The following is a 19476-nucleotide window of genomic DNA, read 5'->3' as shown; positions in this document are numbered from 1 at the left end:
CTGAAGTGTTAGCAGGAAAATCTTTTTTAGCCTCAAACTCCAGACGTACATCGACAGGAGCGCTCTTGAGAGATTCGTTTTGTCGTGAACAGTCAATAACTACGAGTGGTGCAAAGTTGAGAAACGAAGACTTTGTCAGCAGCGGTTGCGGATCTCTTCCATAGTAGGATTTTTGAAAATTATCGTACATATCATAGAGAATGGCAAACTGATTTTTAGCTATGTCGAGGTTCATATTGTTGTATGGATAATATTGTGAATTCAAGAAAAGTTTCACATTACTCAACTCACAATGGTCAAATCGACTGGCGTTTGCAGTTCTCAATGATTTTCTCTTTGTTTGCAATCCAAGAATCACAAAACGAGGTTTTTCCAATTGATTTGATGTTTTCACCGTCCAGACGTGTTTAGTAGTGCTTGGGAGAAGAGGATATTCAAATAATTCCCAAGAACGGAAACACATGGAGATAGGATTATCTTTACCAATGAAATTCAATAGCTGCATTTTTTGTTTATCAGATGCAACAACATATCAACCACTCTATCTTTGATGCTTTTACTTCGTAATCTTCATAAGTAGTTACACCAGATGCTACAGTACCTTCCTGGATTATTACGTTCAAGTCGCTTCTCGATCTTGTGAGAATGTGCTCATGCTTCATATTAACTATAATCTTTTTATAGTCTTCTGCAAAACCCAAGATCATACTCAGTGGAATCGCAACGTCAAAATTTCCCTTGTCATCTACGACCGATTTGATATTGTCTTGAATACCAAACCAGCCTGCATTCTCCAGTATATCATTCTGATTCAAATTAAATGAAATCAATCCTTTCATAACACTGCTCAGACCAACATTTTTACTTTTATCTATCTCCACAGCATTAATCTCATAACGAATTTCATCAAACACATGACAAATGCCATTGTTGGCAAATTTGGTTTTAACAAGTGCTGCTGATCCACCTTTTACTTGCAACTTTCCACATATATGGATAGAGCTGCGCGATGGTAAGAAACATAGATCTTGATGTTGGATAGAAATACGAATTTCATCACTGTTGTCAAAGCTTAATGATGAGTATGGTTGATGTGCGTGTACTTCGTAATGAGCAATAGACTCATCGAATACGACACCTGATCGAATGCTTAGAATTTCGTACATTTTTCTGGAAACAGCAAAGAATTATACACGTGAATTTTTTCCACGAACTTTTAGTCCTAGACTTTTCAGAAACTGCATGCTCTTGCGTGTTAATGGACTGGTTGCCATGATGACTGATTTATATATGATCCAGAATTGTAAACGATGCCCATTATACAGATTTGATGTGAAGTCTAATAGTTATTTCCTCTCCTCGAAAATTCACTAAATTTCCATCCTGATCAACAATTTGAATTTGTAGATGATCTATGCACTTGACACTGACCGGTAGATATATGACGTGTGACGGAACTTCTATGATTTTATATCGCGGAGGCACTCTGGGAAAGAACTCATGGAGTGTATGAACTTTCTTATTATTGATATAAGCACCTCCAGTAATATTGAACTCAACTCTGAGTGCATTGATTCTCAATATTTTCACTGGTAAATCTGAGCTGTGTTGAATGTTTTCTTCGAGAGTGCGAGGAGCAAAGCCAAGGAGACGGCCTATGGAATCGTGAGGTGTGAGATCTATCGGATGACTGCAGAGAATTTCACTTCTAAGAGTATTGTTGTTAGCTTTCAACGAGAATTCGATTCCTTTGGATTTAAAATTTGCTTGTAAAAATTGATTAATAGCATCAATCTCATAACTGCCAGTAGGAATATTAATAATAATATCTCCGTTTAAATGCAGTTTATTATTTGAATAGTCAACATTGGGAATAGAGTTAAATGATAAAAATTTTGTCTTGGGTTTATTTGAACTTTTATCATTTAACTCTATTACCAATGTTGACTATTCAAATAATAAACTGCATTTAAATCTGCAATGCTTCGGTAGTTCAATCGAAGGAAAATATTGCGCTTCTAAGACGATGAGTTTCCTGAGAGCACCGGTTGCACTTAGTCCTGCGAACAATGGAATCAGAAAAGGAAGAACTCCACCAATTTTTGATGGAAGCGGCAGAACACGTGGAATGATAACTTTTTTCTTTCCACCTACACTTTTAACAGCTTGACGTGCACCCTTCGAGGCTGATTGAATAACCTTGCGAGAACTTTTACTTGTTGACATTGATTTTTTAGCCGCAGTCACTAACTTATTAAATTTTAGTCCCATTCCAGTTTTTCCTTTTAATTTCATAGCATTGCTAACAGCAAAAGCAAAAGCTTTTTCGCCAAGACTAGCATCCTTAGCTCTGACACGTTGCATAGCTTCCTCAGCAAGCATCTTATCAGCAGCTTTACGATCTCCGTTTTTATCGGAGTAAGCTATGTCGTGTTTTTTACAAGCCTGATCAAGCGGATTAATACCAGGATCTCCTCTTTTCATTCGCTTTTTCAATTTAGTTCCGGGACCGCAGTATTGATATCCAGGAAGATGCATTTCAACAGGTAAGTTATTGATAACTTTATCAAGCAATCCATAGCCTTTCGGCTGTTTCTGAGATTTGTGTATGATCATCTCTCTTCGAGTGTTGATTCACAACTGACGTTCATGGTATAAAACGAGCGTTTATATTTCGAGAGCTCAATGTTATATTTGACTCTGTTGAGTGAACATGGATTTTACTGAGCAGAGCGTCAAACTCCCTGTCACGAATTTTGATTTTGGAAAAGAGAAGAAAAAGAAGCGTCATGGGGAATTACTACCAGATAGTATACGAGCAGTATTCTGTGGTTCATCAAACTGTGGAAAAACAAATAGTTTATTGGCTTTAATTACACACCCCAATGGTCTTAGGTTTGAGAATTTGTATGTATACTCTAAATCCTTGAATCAGCCAAAGTATCAATTTCTCAAAAATGTATTGGATCCGATTGAAGGAGTATCATATCTTCCGTTCAATGAGCATGAATCTGTAGTATCTCCAGATGAAGCCCTTCCAAATTCAATAATGATTTTTGATGATGTGGCATGTGAGAAGCAGGATAACGTCAGAGCATTCTTCTGTATGGGGAGACATAAGAGTGTAGATAGCTTCTATCTATGTCAATCTTATGCTCATATAAGAAAACATCTCATTAGAGATAATGTCAATTTGTTAGTAATTTATCAACAAGATGATGTAAATCTTAAACATATCTATGAAGATCATGTGAATACCGATTTAACTTTCAACGAATTTCGGAATCTTTGTTCTGAATGTTGGAAGAATGATAGATATGGATTCATCGTTATTGATAAAGATAGGCCGATGAATGAGGGTAGATACAGAAAAGGATTTGACTGTTTTGCAATAAAAAAGGAATTATGAGTTTCAAACTTACAGTTCAGTTGTAGACATCGCCACGTCAGCATGTCAGACTTCGAGAAAGAGAAGAATGTTCTTAGTGAGCTCTTGCGAGCTCGTGAGGCTATTAAAAAAAAATACACTTTATTAAAACAGGAGAAAGATGATTTTGAAAAAGTCATCGGTGATACTCTAAAACCAGTCATCACACCACTTGAGAAACTTGTTGAGATGAAAAGTGAAAGCCCACTACAGCAACCATCCAATCACATTTTGGATCAAAACAGCAGTAAAAAAATGAAAAAACGAATGAGAATCGATCGATCGAGTTTGCTCAACGATCAAAATAAGAACAATAAATCAAGTTTATTGGATTATACTGTTTATGATTATGATGATAATGATGATGATGATGATGATGATGATAATGATGTTTATGACACAATAACCAATTCTACATTTAGATCCGCGAGTGGAAAAAATGAATCAGCTGAAGACTTGCTAGACTATCATTGCTAGATAAAAGCCGTGGAACGATTGATAATATATACGGAGTGCGAAAGGTTGATGAAGTGTATATGATTGGTGATTCAGAAATTGAATTTGATGATAAATATGTCAAAGTCAGAAATGAAAGTTATCCTAAAACGAGTGGACTGATGGAATTGCTATTTAAAAAATATCCGGATGATCTTCTTCTGAGCTCATCAGATCGTGCAAATTATCGCAAGATTCTGGAAGCAACAAATGCTCATCGGAAAAAATTCAGCAAAGATGAATCTATACGAATGTCGAGAAGTAATAAATATAAGAATATTTTAGCACCAATGTTCCGCAGCACTCCACGTAAAAAGAACAGTAGCAGCGGAGGAGGACTCATACCTAAATATAAAATAGCTAAGAAAAATTCTTCCATTGATCTCGTCTACTGGGATGATCCAAACGAGCTTACTGAGAGACTTCGACTATTGATTGCCGAACGATCAGCTGGAAATAATAATCACAACAATGAAATCCAGTCGATTATTGAGGAATTACGTGAAGCTGGGCATATATATTGATACGCAACTTTCTTCTTTGCATCAGTACTACCATGAGTCTCGATGTGTTTGGAAGAAAACTTGAGGGCTCGCAAGTGAGTCGTGGTCCTCCAGGCATTGGTTTCAATTTTACACCAGACGGTGATTTTGATCTAGAAACCAAGCGACTTTGCAACCTAGGACCGCCCAATCATCCAAACGATGCAATCACATTGAATTCACTGAAAGTTATTCTACAAACTGAAATAAATTATATAGCTGCTAAAATTGCTGGAATTGGTGAAGTTATAGAAGAATGTAAGCAACAAGTTGAAAAACATCAATTGGAAGTGAATGCAAAATTGCGTTATCTTTATAGTACAACTCTTCGCAATTACTCTGGTGTTGATTATATCATTGAAGAAGCGAATGAACAATTAAAAGTTCGTATAGACGAATTTCCAGATGGATTTTCATCTACTGTAAAGGAAGATGTAACGTCATAGAGTAGCTGAAGAGCTACACAAGCCAGCACGTCGGCGATACAAGAGAAGAAAATATGACATACGTGGAATAGACGAGACTTGGGAAGCTGATCTTGTAGAAATGATACCATATTCTAAAGAAAACAAAGGTTTTCATTACTTACTCACTGTCATAGATATATTTTCAAAGTATGCATGGGCCGTGCCAGTCAAGTCAAAGAGTGGTAATGATGTTACTACAGCTATGAAGTCAATACTGAAAGAAGGACGAGTACCGAAGAATCTACAAACTGACCAAGGAAAAGAATTTTACAATTCAATTTTTCAAAAACTTATGAAGAAGCACAATATACACATATACTCTTCACATAGTAATCTTCATGCAAGTATATGCGAACGATTCAATAGAACGTTAAAAAATGCAATGTGGACAGAATTCAGCAAACAAGGAAGCTATAAATGGTTGAATATTCTACCTAACTTGCTCAAAGCATATAATTCGAAAAAAAATCGGACAACAGGAATCGAGCCTGAAAATGTTACACAGGCAAATGAGCGAGAAGTCAAGAGACGTTTTCCAAATGAAAAGTCGCCAGTGAAAAAACCAAAATTTACAGTAGGAGATAAAGTACGAATAAGTAGGATAAAAAATGTTTTTGAAAAAGGTTACACGCCAAACTGGTCAACGGAAATTTTCACAATAACGCGAGTTGTAAAAACAGATCCAGTAACTTACCACCTCAAAGATTATTATGATAAACCCGTCTCTGGCGGCTTTTATGAAACGGAAATTCATAAAACTATGTATCCGGGAATTTATTTAGTAGAAAAAGTTTTAAAGAAAAGTGGTAAACGCATATATGTTAAATGGTTAGGATTTAGTGACAAGCATAATAGTTGGATAGATAAAAATGAGATTGTATGAATTATTATTCAAGGTTCAAATAAATAAAAAAGCAATTGTTATTATATTTAATAATGTATTTATTCATGTAAATTGCACACAAGTTTGAACAAATAAATAAATAGTATTTAACAATTATCAGTCTTTGTCTTTCATTATTTTAGTATGTGGTGAACTTAAAAGAAGTTCCACCCTAATATGTTATAAATAAACTAAGTTTATTTGCTGTGTTAGAGAGATTATTGAAAAGTTCTTGATCTTTCAAGATTGCTGATGAGATCTTTTCTGGAAGAAATATTTGAAAGCTGTCATCGATCTCGGCCACGATCTTCGTGCCGAATCTCGTCTTTACTTCCTTGAGCGCAGTCACCATGTATGCATGATCTTTTTCTAAGTCCGTGGCTTTCTTCTTGGGCAAGAACTCGCGCTCAGCAATTTTGTTAAGTGCAGATAGATCCATTCTGAAAAGTAAAAATATAAGAATTTGTATTAGAGAAAATACTTTCTTTGGGAAGAAAAATAGTGAGAATCAGCTATGAACTTACTTGGAAATGTTAAGTGAGTCTTGGTTTCTTCTCCAAAGGCAGGTAATTTTCAAGCTCGACTGCTCGAATGTGCTCTTCACCGTGCTGCGTCGGTTGATATAGCCCATTCCCCACCATGATGTCTGCCCCTTCCATCGCCTCTTGTAGAATATCCCTTCTATCGGAAGATGCCCCCTCCATCGATGGATTCCATTCGTGCATTAGCTCCTCACAAACATCGTATTCGATAATGATTTGTTCACCTGTATCGCTATAAAGTGTCACCCCCACTCGTGCTGCACTGTTTTCATTGGTCACTTCGTTCCCTCTCTCCATTGCTCTCTCGCTTTCTTCTTCAGTATTGGTCGCTTCATACCCCTTCTCCACTTCCATCTCCCCACTCTTTCTTCTCTTGTATCAGCCATTTTTTCATCCCCCTCCATTTGAATTACAGCCAGCGCCATCTGTTCCTCAATAGTTCCTCAAAAACAAAGTGTCTGTGCTATGAGGTAATAAGTATCTTTTATCATCATGCGGACTTATTGCTATTTTATTCTGTTTTTCAGTATGCACTACATGCAATTTAGAGCGAATGTTGCACTGCACACGTTTAACAATAATTTGTTCTTCAAGACATTTTCGATAATCTTCGAACGTGATTGTTTTCTTCACAACACTCGATTTTATGCCCTTGGCTTTTTTCACAGTCTCAGATCCATCTATCAAAATACTATACATTTTGCTACGTAAACCAATAAATTCCGTCATAATCTTGCCACAGCATTCATCTTTCATTAATCCAGGCACTTTTTTATTGACACGCGGGATTCCAAATTGATTGTTCTCTTTGTAATCAGAAGTATCAAATTTGTGCAAGTCTTCTTTCATTATTTTATACATATCCACGTCAACGACTTCATATATTAGACTATCTGTGTCGGTGTAAAGGAGTTTACATCTGTCCCCAAGTCGACGCTTCATATATGAATAATGAAAATCGTATAACAATATTTTAGACAAATCGAGAATGCTGAGACCAACGTATATTGGTTTTTTAATTGTAATACTTGTTCTCTTTAGCTGTATAGCAACCAAATTTTTATCAAAGATAGCACAACTATGAAAATTTGGTTGAGCTATACGTGCTTCTGCTCCATATCGACCTGTAAATTTATTCACTAATCGCACATCAACGCGAGATCGTTCTCGCTCGATGCACTTACCATATACTGCATTAATTAATAACTTGTAGAAAAGCTTTTCAAACTCATTCTTGGCCTGCTTTCTCTTCTCTGTATTAAATTCAACATATGGTTTGAGCCAAGGCTTCTGCTCAAAACTCAGAATCCTATGCACTTTTTTTAGTCGAAGTCCATTATCTAATACCTGTTTTAACGCAAGATAATGAATGGCATACCTTTTCTTATCGTTCAAAGTAGTCAACAGTTTCTTTTGCTTTGAGCCAGGGGGTGTACGATGCTCTGCACAAAAAGGCAAATCTTGATGATCATCATGTATTTCTTCAGTATACTCTAAATCTACTTCAGCAAAGTAGCCGGTATCAGAGTCTGGTGGTGCATTGAAAAAATTTGAATTCGTTTCATATTCGATCCATTTGAATTTTCCCACTGGTAAATACTGCACCATAGCCCATCCATAAAGATTATTAATATCAAAATATAAGAGTGCCTTCGTTTTCTGATTCTTATCGTATGATGGTCCCATGTACGGATTGTTCGCCTTAGCATACCGATTGCAACATTGACTTATTCCTCCTCGAATGCCTGCTTCAATAAACATCAGCATATCTATATCTGTAAGAAGCTCCAATTCCACTTTTGTCATTTTTAGAGCTGCTGAAAATGTGAGACCTGGAGTCGTGTAAAAGTCTGCAGGACATAAACTATACGCTTTCAGAGATGTCTCTCGAAAACTTTCGAAGACGTCAGCTAATAATAAAACATCTGTTTTCAAGTACAAATCTGAATATTCACCCAAAGTTTTTATAGTAAACATATTCCATACTGTAACAGCATGGTGATAGTCTTCGTCAATAATATGAGAATCTGTTAGTTTATTGTAAAACTCATTCTTCTCTGGCAGTTTTGCAGTCATCAACTTGTCCAATCCATCTACGAAATCATATGGAAATATACCTTTTCGTCTAAGAAGATTGATTTGTTCATCTGTAAATCCATCATTTTTAAACTCATTTACTGCTATCGGCACGGTTTCAAAATATGATGCAAGCTTTTCCAACGATGATGGTAAAAAACGCCATGAATCTATAAATCTAAAACTGATGTCACAGTCATCTATATACTTCGAAAATGAAATATATTTTTCTTTGTTGTGAGGTATCAGAGATACTCGTCCATTCATTATTGTAGAAGTAGCAATCTCTTTCAAAATGAAGTGTGTATCATAATTGAGGTTATGAAAGATAACCGGCACAAACCTTGAATCCTTGTAATTTAAATTGCATGAATTGTGAGCTGCACCTCTGAAACTAAATAGAAAAAAAAGTCTTACATGTTGTATAGCATTTAAGTTAAATATTTGTATACATTAAAAACTAACGTACCGTCCTGTTAGATGACAATGGTCTCGTACTGCGAGTTCTTCACTTTTGATAGGCTTTCGGCATATATGGCAAACAGATGACGTCCGAAAAGATAATTCTTCTAGATCTGTAAGTCTCATTGGTTTTAGATTTTTGTAGAGTAGACCAATCTTTTCACTAATTCCTTTCAGTTCTCGAACAAACCATTTTGCCGGTTTCTCTTCATCTTCATTTTCTTGTCTGTATGATTTATAAACAGATAAACTGTCATCGAAGCTGTACTTTATATAATAGCCTATGCTATATGCTTCATGAAGCTGAAAAGCATTTTCATTTTCAGTAGGCTTTAACAAACATTCAAAATCTGCATAAATAACAAAAGGAACTTTTCCACTCTTATTGTAATCTTCAAATTTAAGAATGTTATTCTTAAAGTCGGGCAAATTAATTCGACATTTATTTAAATTTTTGCAATCATTTTCATGCATTTCCAGTCTTTCTTCACAGTAAAATATTTGTAAACACCTTTCGCAGTGGTATGATTTTACATGAGATTTACTTAATTGAGTGCTTAAAAGTCGAGACAGATATTTAATCCAAACGTAGTGGTATTTAGGCAAGCTTCCGCCATCATCATGATTATTTTCTTCATTTTCATCTATGTAAAAATCTTGAATGAGGAGTAGATTAACATGTTTTTCTTTCTTTTCTTTTGTAATATGGCATGGCGATACTTCGAACTTTGCATTGTACTTTTTTAATATGTATACATTTATTGAAATATCATTTAATTTTTCGAATTTCGGAACATCTTTGAGTTTCACTGGAAATTCTATATCACCAAAGTTCAGCTCGTTCTCATACAAACGATATTGATTAACTCTATTGGGATTAGTTTCACTAGGATGCAATGCTGAAAGTATAGCATACTTGAAACAATGATTATCATTATTACGAACATTAACACATGCCTTTTTCTTTTCTATAAACTTTGGAAGTGGAATGAAGGAACTCCCCTTGATTGGAGAATATTTTTTCATATTGATACACAAACTGATAATACTCGTCAGGGTCCAGCCAGAATCTTTCTCCTGGAATTCTTCAAGCTGGGTGAGAATAGGTTCTTTGATATGATCCTTGAACCATTCTTCCAAATTCGTTGACATGAATGCTGTAACACTTTCACTTGTAAAATATTTAATGCCTGTCGTTTCCTCACCATTTTTTTTGCATAGAAAATTCTGCGATAAAGTCAGAATTTATTTTTACAGCGTTATATTCCTTCAAGCAATCTTCTACTTTAACCTTGAAGAGCTTTTGCGCATCGTTAAAAAAACTTAGAATGTCTACATGCTTTATGTTTACAACTACACCTGTTCTAATTCGATTTTGAAACGCCGATTCTACATCTCGCCACTCAACTCTAGCTTCAGTTTCTTCCGATTGTAGACCACCTCCTTGCTGAAGATGTTGTTGGAGTTGAAATTGCACACATGAAAGATGTGTCATACAAGTTTGATATTTCTGCTTTTCTCCTCTTGCAAGATTAACTTTGTCGATTTTTTCATTCAATTCCTTTATTGTGGAATTGCACATGTCCAGCCAATAATGAATATCATTATTGCTCATTTCATGTATATTTCGCAAAGTATCACGCACTACTTCAACAAGGCGTTCAAAAAGTTGAAATGAAGCCATATTTACTTTTTCACTTAATACTCACAAAACAGAATTGTATAAAGAACTAGTTTCGTGTACTGTTGCAGACGAAGTCTGCTCCTCACAGTAAAATTTCTTGCTATATATAGACGAGACCACGAAAGAAAAGGAGGAAAATTTTAGAAACTACCAATGAATAGGAAGTTTGACAAGAAGAAGGGATATTTTCTTGGGAAGGGATGGATTTTCTATCTTTGCTCCAATGAGAAGTGGTCATCTTCGACATTGAAAAGCTGAGGAGTAAGTCATGACGAGGAGAAGGGATATTTTCTTGGGAGGGGATAAATTTTCTATTTTTAGACCAATGAGGTCTATGCTTCTTTTTGACAACCAATTGTGTGACAACCAAGGTGGAGTTTCTTCTTATATAAGCAGGATGACAAAATTCATCTGTTCATTTACAATAAATTCGCCTTATAGAACTATCTCTACGAAGCTGCAAGATGACTGCAATGTGTGAATACAAAAAGATGTTTCAAAATACCATACTGAAATATCCGGAAGAAAATGTTTATATTGTTGACACAAGGATTTCAAAGAATTGCTGCGGATACTTTCATTTTCAAAGAAATTAGTTTTCTCAACATAAGAAAAACAGCTTTACCAACTGCTTACCTCTTCAAGTCTCCAATGCCGTGGGAAGAATTTACCGAGGAAGAAAAATGTATGATACATTGGCTAGAAAAAAGTCACCATGGAATTGAATGGAATTCTGGTGACATTCCATATCATCGACTTCAACATGTCTTACAAATCTTTACACGAGATGTTAAAAAGATATTCGTTAAGGGAGAACAGAAAGCACTGTGGTTGAAAAATTATTTGCCGAATACGTAAGTATTTATACATTCCTTCAGTTCTTTTTCTTTCCTTGCTTTTAATAATTTATCCACATTATTTTTTTTCAGTCTAATATGTAATGTCGAAGATCTTGGATGCCCTCCGCTCGAGAACATAAAAAGTAATAAAAATTACTTTTGCTTGCACCATCATCTTTCTATTAGAAGAAAACCATCATGTGCCGTCCATAATGATCTTTCAATAAGAGCATGGTTATTAAATTATTTGTCTGAAAAATTTAGTCAAGATGAAGTTGATAATTATTAAAATGTACTATGAAAAAAATTATTGAATAAAATGATTTTTTTTTAGAAAAATTAAAATTTTGTACACAGTTGTTATTTTTTATTATAAAAAAATATGAAAACTTTTATTATTAATTTGAAAAGGGATTGAAATTTGTCATCACCTCTTATTCACACGTAGTCAATTTATTAAATTAGTTTATTTATTTCCTTAGACTAAAACGAAGACAAAGAGCAGAGTAATTCAATTTAAAAATCATACCTAAATTTTCTTAAATATTTTACAATTCTTTCAACTTTTCTAAAAATTTCGTACACCTATCGTTAAATAAAACTTTGAATTTGGGAAAACTCCCGCCATTGTCCGTCGTAGGTTAACCGGAGCTAAATTTATTTTTTTTTATAATTTTTGTAAATTTTATTTACGTTTACATGATCTATTATTATCTCATCATCTATAATCCTCGGTAAATTGCGTTGTTGTTGCTGTTGTTGCTGCGGCTGTGGTTGCAGCTGCTGTTGTTGCTGTTACTGCTGTTGCTGCTGCTGTTGACTGTCTGTCCTTTTCAATTGTAAAATACCACGTCTCGGTACTGGTCTCGTAACCTCTGAAAAAATTAAACGAACAAAAAAATAAATTTATTGTATAAAATATAATACAAAATAAAACTAATTTATTGTTAAAGCATTTTTACCTGAAGTCATTGTAGATGTTCCTGGTTTTGGTGACGTCTCTCTCTCTCCTGCCTTCTTCTTCTTCTGCTCGTTGTCTTCTTGTTCTGTAAAAATAAGAAATCAAATTGGTATTATTATTTTAATTAAAATAAAGTTATATCATTTTTAGAATAAATTTAATATTTTTACGATTTGCTTTTCTCTTCATATTCGAGGATGTAATTTTAGGAATCCGCTTGAGATCGCGTATACTTTTAACGGATTTGCACGATGCGCAACTGGAGCTCGAACTAGAGCTCGAGCTTGAACTCGAACTCGAGCTGGAGCTCGAGCTCGAGCAAGACCGTCTTCTTCGGGTCGCCGAGGATTGCCGAGGCTGCTCAGCCGTCGGTGATCGACGAGGCTGCTCAGTCATTGGGGATCGTTCAGACGAGTTTGCAGCTGGGGATCGCTGCGGCGGGTCAGCCGCCGGGGATCGTTGAGGCAGGTCAGCCGCCGGAGATCGACGAGGCGGGACAGCTGTCGGCGATCGATGCGGCAGGTCAGTCACTGGGGATCGTCGAGGCGGGTCAGCTGCCGGCGATCGCCGCGGCGGGTCAGCAGCCGGGGATCGCCGCGGTGGGTCAGCCGCCGGCGATCGTCGCGGCGCCAATTGTTGCAAAGCAGCATTCGGTGGTTGCGGCACTGCAACCTTAAAACAATTCAAATAAATTAATTAAAAACTTAAAAAATTCGTGACTTTAAAGTGGAGTAATAAGAAAATTAACTTACATGTTTCTACTATGTCCATGTCCCAGGACACGTAGTCTAGCATCGTCAGGAGAGTCGGTGCGTTGGCGATCAGCCAACGTATACGCTCCTGAGCATCCTGTAGACTTCGTCAGCTCCGAGAAGGCTGCATTGATGAACTTTTCTTCGAAGACATTTTCTTGACAGCTTGCAAGAAAACCTGTGACTGACTCCGGTATATCTTGAGGGGTTATTTATATTCGAAAACAGGAGCACACTTTTCATTATTTTGCCGAAAATCCTCGGATTTGCTGAGCTTCTTTTCCCACTACTTTCCTGAAAAGTCCTCTAATTGGAGAAAAATGTTCCTCCCTTAATTTCAAAAACACCTCCCTTGACCATGCTCCTCCCCGTCAAATAAAAATTTCACTTGCCTTCGTGATACAATTTATGGGTACTTTTGCAGACCTTTTCCGAAAAATAATTGATTTTCACCGTGGGTAGCGAAACAAAAAGAAAGGTCTTGCCAGCGGGTATAGTTTCTAGATTCCTGCGGCCCTCTTCGGTCACTCGTCAAAAGCTTAAAAGCCTTTACAACCTTCATCTCTGCAGGTATCTTCGACACTCACGCATTTTTGTCCGCTACTAGCGAAACGAAAAAAAAGAGAGGGGTATCTTCATAAAACTTATCGGTGCATCTGCATCTTTCTGGGGATTTCCTGCAGGCCTCTAGGAAACTCGTCAAAGTCAGTACAACGTGTTAATCTCCGCGCTCTCTGCTGGTAGAGCAACAAAATAAGGGATCTCCTGCCAAAAATGACTATCACGAGACCCATCGGTATTGGTGCATGCCTCTAGATTACTCGTCAATCACTATAAGTATAGTTTGTCGTTCGCTAGTCCTATCAGCTCATGTTCATCTTCGGGCTCTCTGCAGGCCTATCGGTCTGAGTGCATTTTTATGACCATTGTCTTTACGCCACTTGTCAATCGCTAAAAGCGGATCTCTCGAAGGAAAACTGCCTAGCTTTTCTGGGAAAGCTAATTGGGACTTAAAATTAAGGGTGATCCCACAAGCAGCCAATAGCATTTGTAGGCGGCGAGAAAACTTTAAATCGCTCATGCAAGGGAAGCGATTGAAAGAACGCTATAGGCTTTCAAAAAAATACATTCGGGGGTAGACTGGGGATACTCTCCCACTCTCTCATCGGGTACTAAAACACTCTGAGAGGAGAGGGGGTGTTTTAGTATACCTATGATTTGGTATGCCTATAGCCTATCTACTCGTAGGCAAACATTCTTGCTCAAACAAAAATGCTTTAACCTACCTACCCCACGGGCCAGAATTTTTCAAAAAAAGATTCATTTAAATAGTACGACGGCACAACGGAGGGAGGCAAGCGAAAGCGAGCATTCTTGCTCAAACAAAAATGCTTTAACCTATCTTCCCCACGTGCCAGAGGTTTTAAAATAAAGATTCATTTAAATAGCACGACGGCACATCGAAGGGAGGCGAGCGTAGGCGGATAATAAAGCAAGAACAAAAATCCTTTAACCCACCTACCCACGTGCCGCTAGTTTTCAGAAGAAAAATCATTTTAATAATATGACGGCACGTTAAAAGAAGGCGAGGGAAGCAAGCATTTTAGGTAAAACAAAAATACTTAAACCCACCTATTCTAACCGCAGCAAGTATTTATAAAAAAAGCTATATTTAAATAATACCTCGGCACATCGAAGAAACGCGAGCGTAGGCGAGTATTCAAGCAAAAACAAAAACGCTTTAACCTACCTTCCCCACGTGCCGGAGGTTTTAAAATAATGATTCATTTAAATAGCACGACGGCACTTCGAAGGGAGGCGAGCGTAGGCGGATATTAAAGCAAGAACAAAAATGCTTTAACCCACCTTGCTAAAACTTTCTTGCTAAAACAAAAATGCTTTAACCCACCTAGCCCACGTGCCGCTAGTTTTCAGAAGAAAAATCATTTTAATAATATGACGGCACGTCAAAAGAAGCGTGATGTCGATCACTTTAGTAGAATCAAATAGTTATTATATTATCTAACACATCCTTGTATGCTTTATTTATTAGTAATTAATTATATCGAGTTTATTTTATTAAAACACACTAATAGTAATTGTGTAATAATAAATAAAACATACAATGGCGCGTAAGTTATAATGACTATTTGATTCCACTTAAGTAATCGATAATATAAAAGATCACGATGGCTCGGTGGTAAAACGCTTGCTTCATAATCTTGAGGTTCAAGGTGCAAATCTGATATTAGATTCGTAATCAGCGACCGCAAAAACTCCTTATAGTACATTAGTTTCTCTCAAAACTCAAATTATGCAGTAATTTGCATAAACAAAGTTGTTTAAACAAATCATTTTGCAAATCTGATATCAGATTCGTAATCAGCGACCTCAAAAATTCCTTAGAGTACATATTTTAAAGCGTAATTAAAATATTTTACTACATTTTTAATACATTTTTTAATTACATTTTAATACATTTTTGATACATTTATTAGAATTTCAGTACATAGTGTAAAAGGGGCTTTATAGTTTTATTGCATTTATATTGTTGTTTAAACGTTGTGATTATTCTAAAATGTTTAAATTATTCATACTTTTCATATAGTTAATTATTCAACCGTTTTCAACCGCCCGTAATGCCGAAATTAAAATTTTTTACGATTTGAATAATGCGATTCGGGTAGAAGTACGTACAAATTTCAATGAATGTTTATAACTGTTTTTAAAGTAAAAAAATTTTTTTACAGTAACTTTCATTCATTTTAGTACCTTATTCATTGCCCGATATTCGAAATTTAATTACAGCATTTTTTTTCGATTTTTAAACTATTCAAATTTACCGCTTTCTGTTCTGCCAATTTTGGCTACGCTATACAGCATGAACATAGCCGCACTATCCACAATTTATTTTGTCACTATGAAGTTGGCCGAGGAGTGCCACTTTTAAATCCTCGAAGCTCTGCACTGTTGATACTTAATACTTGATACTCAAGGCCGTGACAGCCCAGGACGCTGGCGTTTCTTCGTACGCAACTTGGGACTGGGTACATACGGGCATCTGCTCTGCGCAAACCTGAGATAACCCTCAATGAGAAAAAAAAGGCCGTGACAGCTAAAAAAACATAGAGCACAACCATAAGGCACAACGGACTTGTGTGGCGCTGTGCATCGTTGTGTGTTCTATGGCTCGTACTAATTAATTTATTCAACTTATTGGAATCCGTGGGTAAATTGAGAACACTGAGGTTAATGTTAAATGAATAATAGTAATTTATTTATATATGGCAATAGCCATAGTCGGCAGTACGTCCGCTCGGGTCGGAGTCTTACAGGCAAGAGAGAGAGTATAGTACAGTGTCGCATAGTCTGACTCCACGGAGCTGAGTATACAGTATAGTATGCGCTTAAAGTATATTATACGCTAGGCATGCGCATTATGCTTGCGTTCGCTCGAGCTTGTCTCGTTGCACGAAATCGTCGTCAACCAGTAGATGGAGCGACGAGTACCGTTTTATGTATTACGACTGTATAAATTCACATATTACAACACAACTATTTACTTATCTTAGATTAAACATATCGATTTGTTTTCATGTGTTTTTTTTATTTTAATTATTTGTGTTAAAATGTAATTATTTTTCTTCTAATTTTGATCTTGGATTACAATAGGTTAGGACGACTACGAGAGGCATAGAACACACAACGATGCACAGCGCCACACAAGTCCGTTGTGTCAGAGATTAGAGGAGAGATTGCCGATGCCGTGTTAAAAATGCGTGGCGAATTCGATCATGACGCCACTTGCGGCCTGCGATCGAACTATAAGCATCTAGAAAAGGAGCGTTGGAGAAGTATACGCATCCAGCGGCAGTGGAGGAGAAGGGAGAGGCGCTATATATTCTTAGGTCCACCGCGCCTGACGCGCCGGAGGAAAGTGACAAACGGCGACTGTCGAATTTGCGCATCCACACCTCGCGGTAGTTCAACCAACACCAAATAGCTATTTGGGCATATTATTGGACTAAAAAGAATGTTTAAACAACAACATAAGTGAAAAAAAAATTAGAATCTAAAACTTTTGAAAACTCATGATTGAAAACTTTAATTTTTAGAGGGATTATGATTAAACCGACACAAACAAGTTAAGCTTAAGCTTAAACAAAGCTAAATTAAACTAATAAGCCACCCCAGCCTCCCGATAAACATATGCTACTTTCAGTTTTCATATGCCAACGACGATGGTGGCGGCACGGTCTACATTGATGCTTGGTATTCTTATGCACTCGGGTTCGATTCCAAGTATCAGCAAATTTTTTTTTCTACTTGCTGATAAAATATATACTATACAATAATAACGCAATATGCCATTCTACTTCTGCAATTATATTTCAATTTAGGTAAGTATACGGCACAGAGGGGACCTGCAATGTATAACTACCATTATTTATAGTTTTTTACGTAAAGAAAAAATACAATTTTAAATAAATTTAAATTATCTTATTAGTACGATAACGTTTTATTAATTACATTGATATTAAAAAAAATATATATTAATTTGTATTCCTAAAATTCAAGAAGTTTCATTGTATACTTTTTTTTCATAAACGATTAAGAAGTAAATTATACCTATATTTATTGCAGGCCCACCGTATACTTAAATTGAAATATAATTGCAGAAGCAAAATGACATATTTCATTATTATTGTATACTGTATATTTTATCAGCAAGTAAAAAAAAAAATACTCGGACTCGAACCCGAGTGCATAAGAATACCAAGCAACAACGTAGATCGCGCCGCCACAATCATCGTTGATGGAGGAAAACTGAAAGTAGCATATGTTTATCGGGAGGCTGGGGTGGCTTGTTAGTTTAATTTAACTTTGTTTAAGCTTAAGCTTAACGTGTTTGTGTCGGTTTAACCATAATCCGTCTAAAAAATTAAAGTTTTTAATTATGAGGGTTGATTTCATAAAGACGATCATGGCCACTGACATTGAGGGCTTAGAGTTTAGTCTGTAATAGAGTTTATCGGTGATTGTTTATAAATATATCATTGTTTATGAATCATATTCACCGCGTAAGTCCGAATCCTTAACAGTTACCGCTGCTTATGTTATTTCTCCTCTATGCTCTGCCGCGCCGCGATGTGATTGTGTACTCTCTACTTCCCTCTTCGCCGCTGCTGCTGATGGGGAAGCTAGTTGCGTCAGAGATTAGTAGAGAGATTGCCGATGAGCATGGGGCGAAGCGTGTCATGCAACATTCAGTCGTAAGCTGCTGCCGCCTCGCGGAGTTTCGCTCGAACTATACGCATCTAGCTCGAGCGGAGGAGAGTAGTAGGGGCAATAGTACGCATGTCGCGATGGAGGGGAAATGAGAAACGGCGACTGGCGGCAACTCGAGCTTTTGCGATCTCATGCATCAAAGCAGACACATTATAATAAATAAAATTATTTATTAAATTGTAAATTTGACTAATACTTTTATATCCAGTCCTCCTTTTTGTCCTTTACTGCTACAACAATTACAATTAAATAAAATTTAAAATGTTGATCATTGACTATTCAAAATTAATTCTTGTAGGTTCCTTATAAAATATTTCAAAATGTTTAAATTTATGAACAATTTATGTAGAAGTATTTTAGAAACTAAAATACTTCTATATTTGTTAAACGTGATGAATAAAAAACAATTATAAACAAGTATAAAATTATGAATAAAAATTTATTTAATTGATTTTATATGATTAAGATTTCATCAATTAATATTTGTAAATATGCAGGTATGTATGATTGTTCTATTCATTAATAATTTTTATATAATGATATAATCGGATCGTAATGAGCGTATTAGCGAACAATCATATTCTGTAAAATGTTTGAGAAAAAATTTTCAATCGATATTTTAAGAAAAACACAATACTTCACGGGGCGAGCTAATTCGCGGAATCTAGCGACGTCGCGTGCGAGGCGATGTGCATTTATTTTGATCTGTCAGTTAATGTTTACATCGCCGTCGCCAGCATCGAAATCGAACACGTGTAGTTGCGTTTTTTGAGCATAATCGTGTGTTTTTTTCATGTTTTTTGTCTCGTTAAGTGCAATAGTAGTGCCAAATGGCCAAGCAGTTAACAGTGTACGACTTTTGTAAATACATCCGCTGCAACAATGGAAAGCTCACAGGTCATCGCTTGTTTCGTTTTCCAATGGATCCAGAAAGACAACGATTATGGATTGAAAATTCAGGTAAGTGAAGTTGATTTCATATTCATTAAGAGGTTGAGCGCTACATGACCCCTACATATCAATGCAAATTGTCGATTGCTATTGTGTAATTGTTAAA

General features: G+C 36.2%; 2 protein-coding genes across 2 annotated transcripts; one reads left to right on the top strand and one right to left on the bottom strand.

The window, feature by feature from the left end:
• Nucleotides 1-5986: 5986 nt before the first annotated feature.
• Nucleotides 5987-6860, bottom strand: LOC116416520. The gene is made up of 2 exons (XM_031925304.1): nucleotides 6339-6860; nucleotides 5987-6254 (listed from the first exon to the last, which is right to left on the bottom strand). Exons 1-2 carry the CDS (start codon nucleotides 6443-6445, stop codon nucleotides 5987-5989), a joined length of 375 nt encoding a protein of 124 aa, XP_031781164.1. The 5' UTR covers nucleotides 6446-6860.
• A 3440-nt stretch (nucleotides 6861-10300) lies between these two features.
• LOC116416519 lies at nucleotides 10301-11706 on the top strand. The gene is made up of 2 exons (XM_031925303.1): nucleotides 10301-11432; nucleotides 11508-11706. The coding sequence occupies exons 1-2, from the start codon at nucleotides 11107-11109 to the stop codon at nucleotides 11704-11706; spliced, it is 525 nt and encodes a 174-aa protein (XP_031781163.1). The 5' UTR covers nucleotides 10301-11106.
• The last annotated feature ends 7770 nt before the right edge of the window (nucleotides 11707-19476 follow it).

This window comes from Nasonia vitripennis (genome assembly GCF_009193385.2).
Source record: "Nasonia vitripennis strain AsymCx chromosome 2 unlocalized genomic scaffold, Nvit_psr_1.1 chr2_random0009, whole genome shotgun sequence".
Lineage (NCBI taxonomy): Eukaryota > Metazoa > Arthropoda > Insecta > Hymenoptera > Pteromalidae > Nasonia > Nasonia vitripennis.
The sequence above is the reverse complement of the archived record's forward strand: the minus strand, read 5'-3'. Positions and strand labels throughout refer to the sequence as shown.

What these genes read in the sequence shown, in the direction of transcription:
- LOC116416520 (XM_031925304.1), bottom strand. Translation starts at nt 6,445, where the DNA reads ATGGGCTATATCAACCGACGCAGCACGGTGAAGAGCACATTCGAGCAG. An exon ending in GACTCACTTAACATTTCCAA is followed by an intron (nt 6,255 to 6,338) that starts GTAAGTTCATAG and finishes TTTACTTTTCAG; the next exon opens with AATGGATCTATCTGCACTTA.
- LOC116416519 (XM_031925303.1), top strand. Translation starts at nt 11,107, where the DNA reads ATGTTTATATTGTTGACACAAGGATTTCAAAGAATTGCTGCGGATACT. An exon ending in AAAAATTATTTGCCGAATAC is followed by an intron (nt 11,433 to 11,507) that starts GTAAGTATTTAT and finishes ATTTTTTTTCAG; the next exon opens with TCTAATATGTAATGTCGAAG.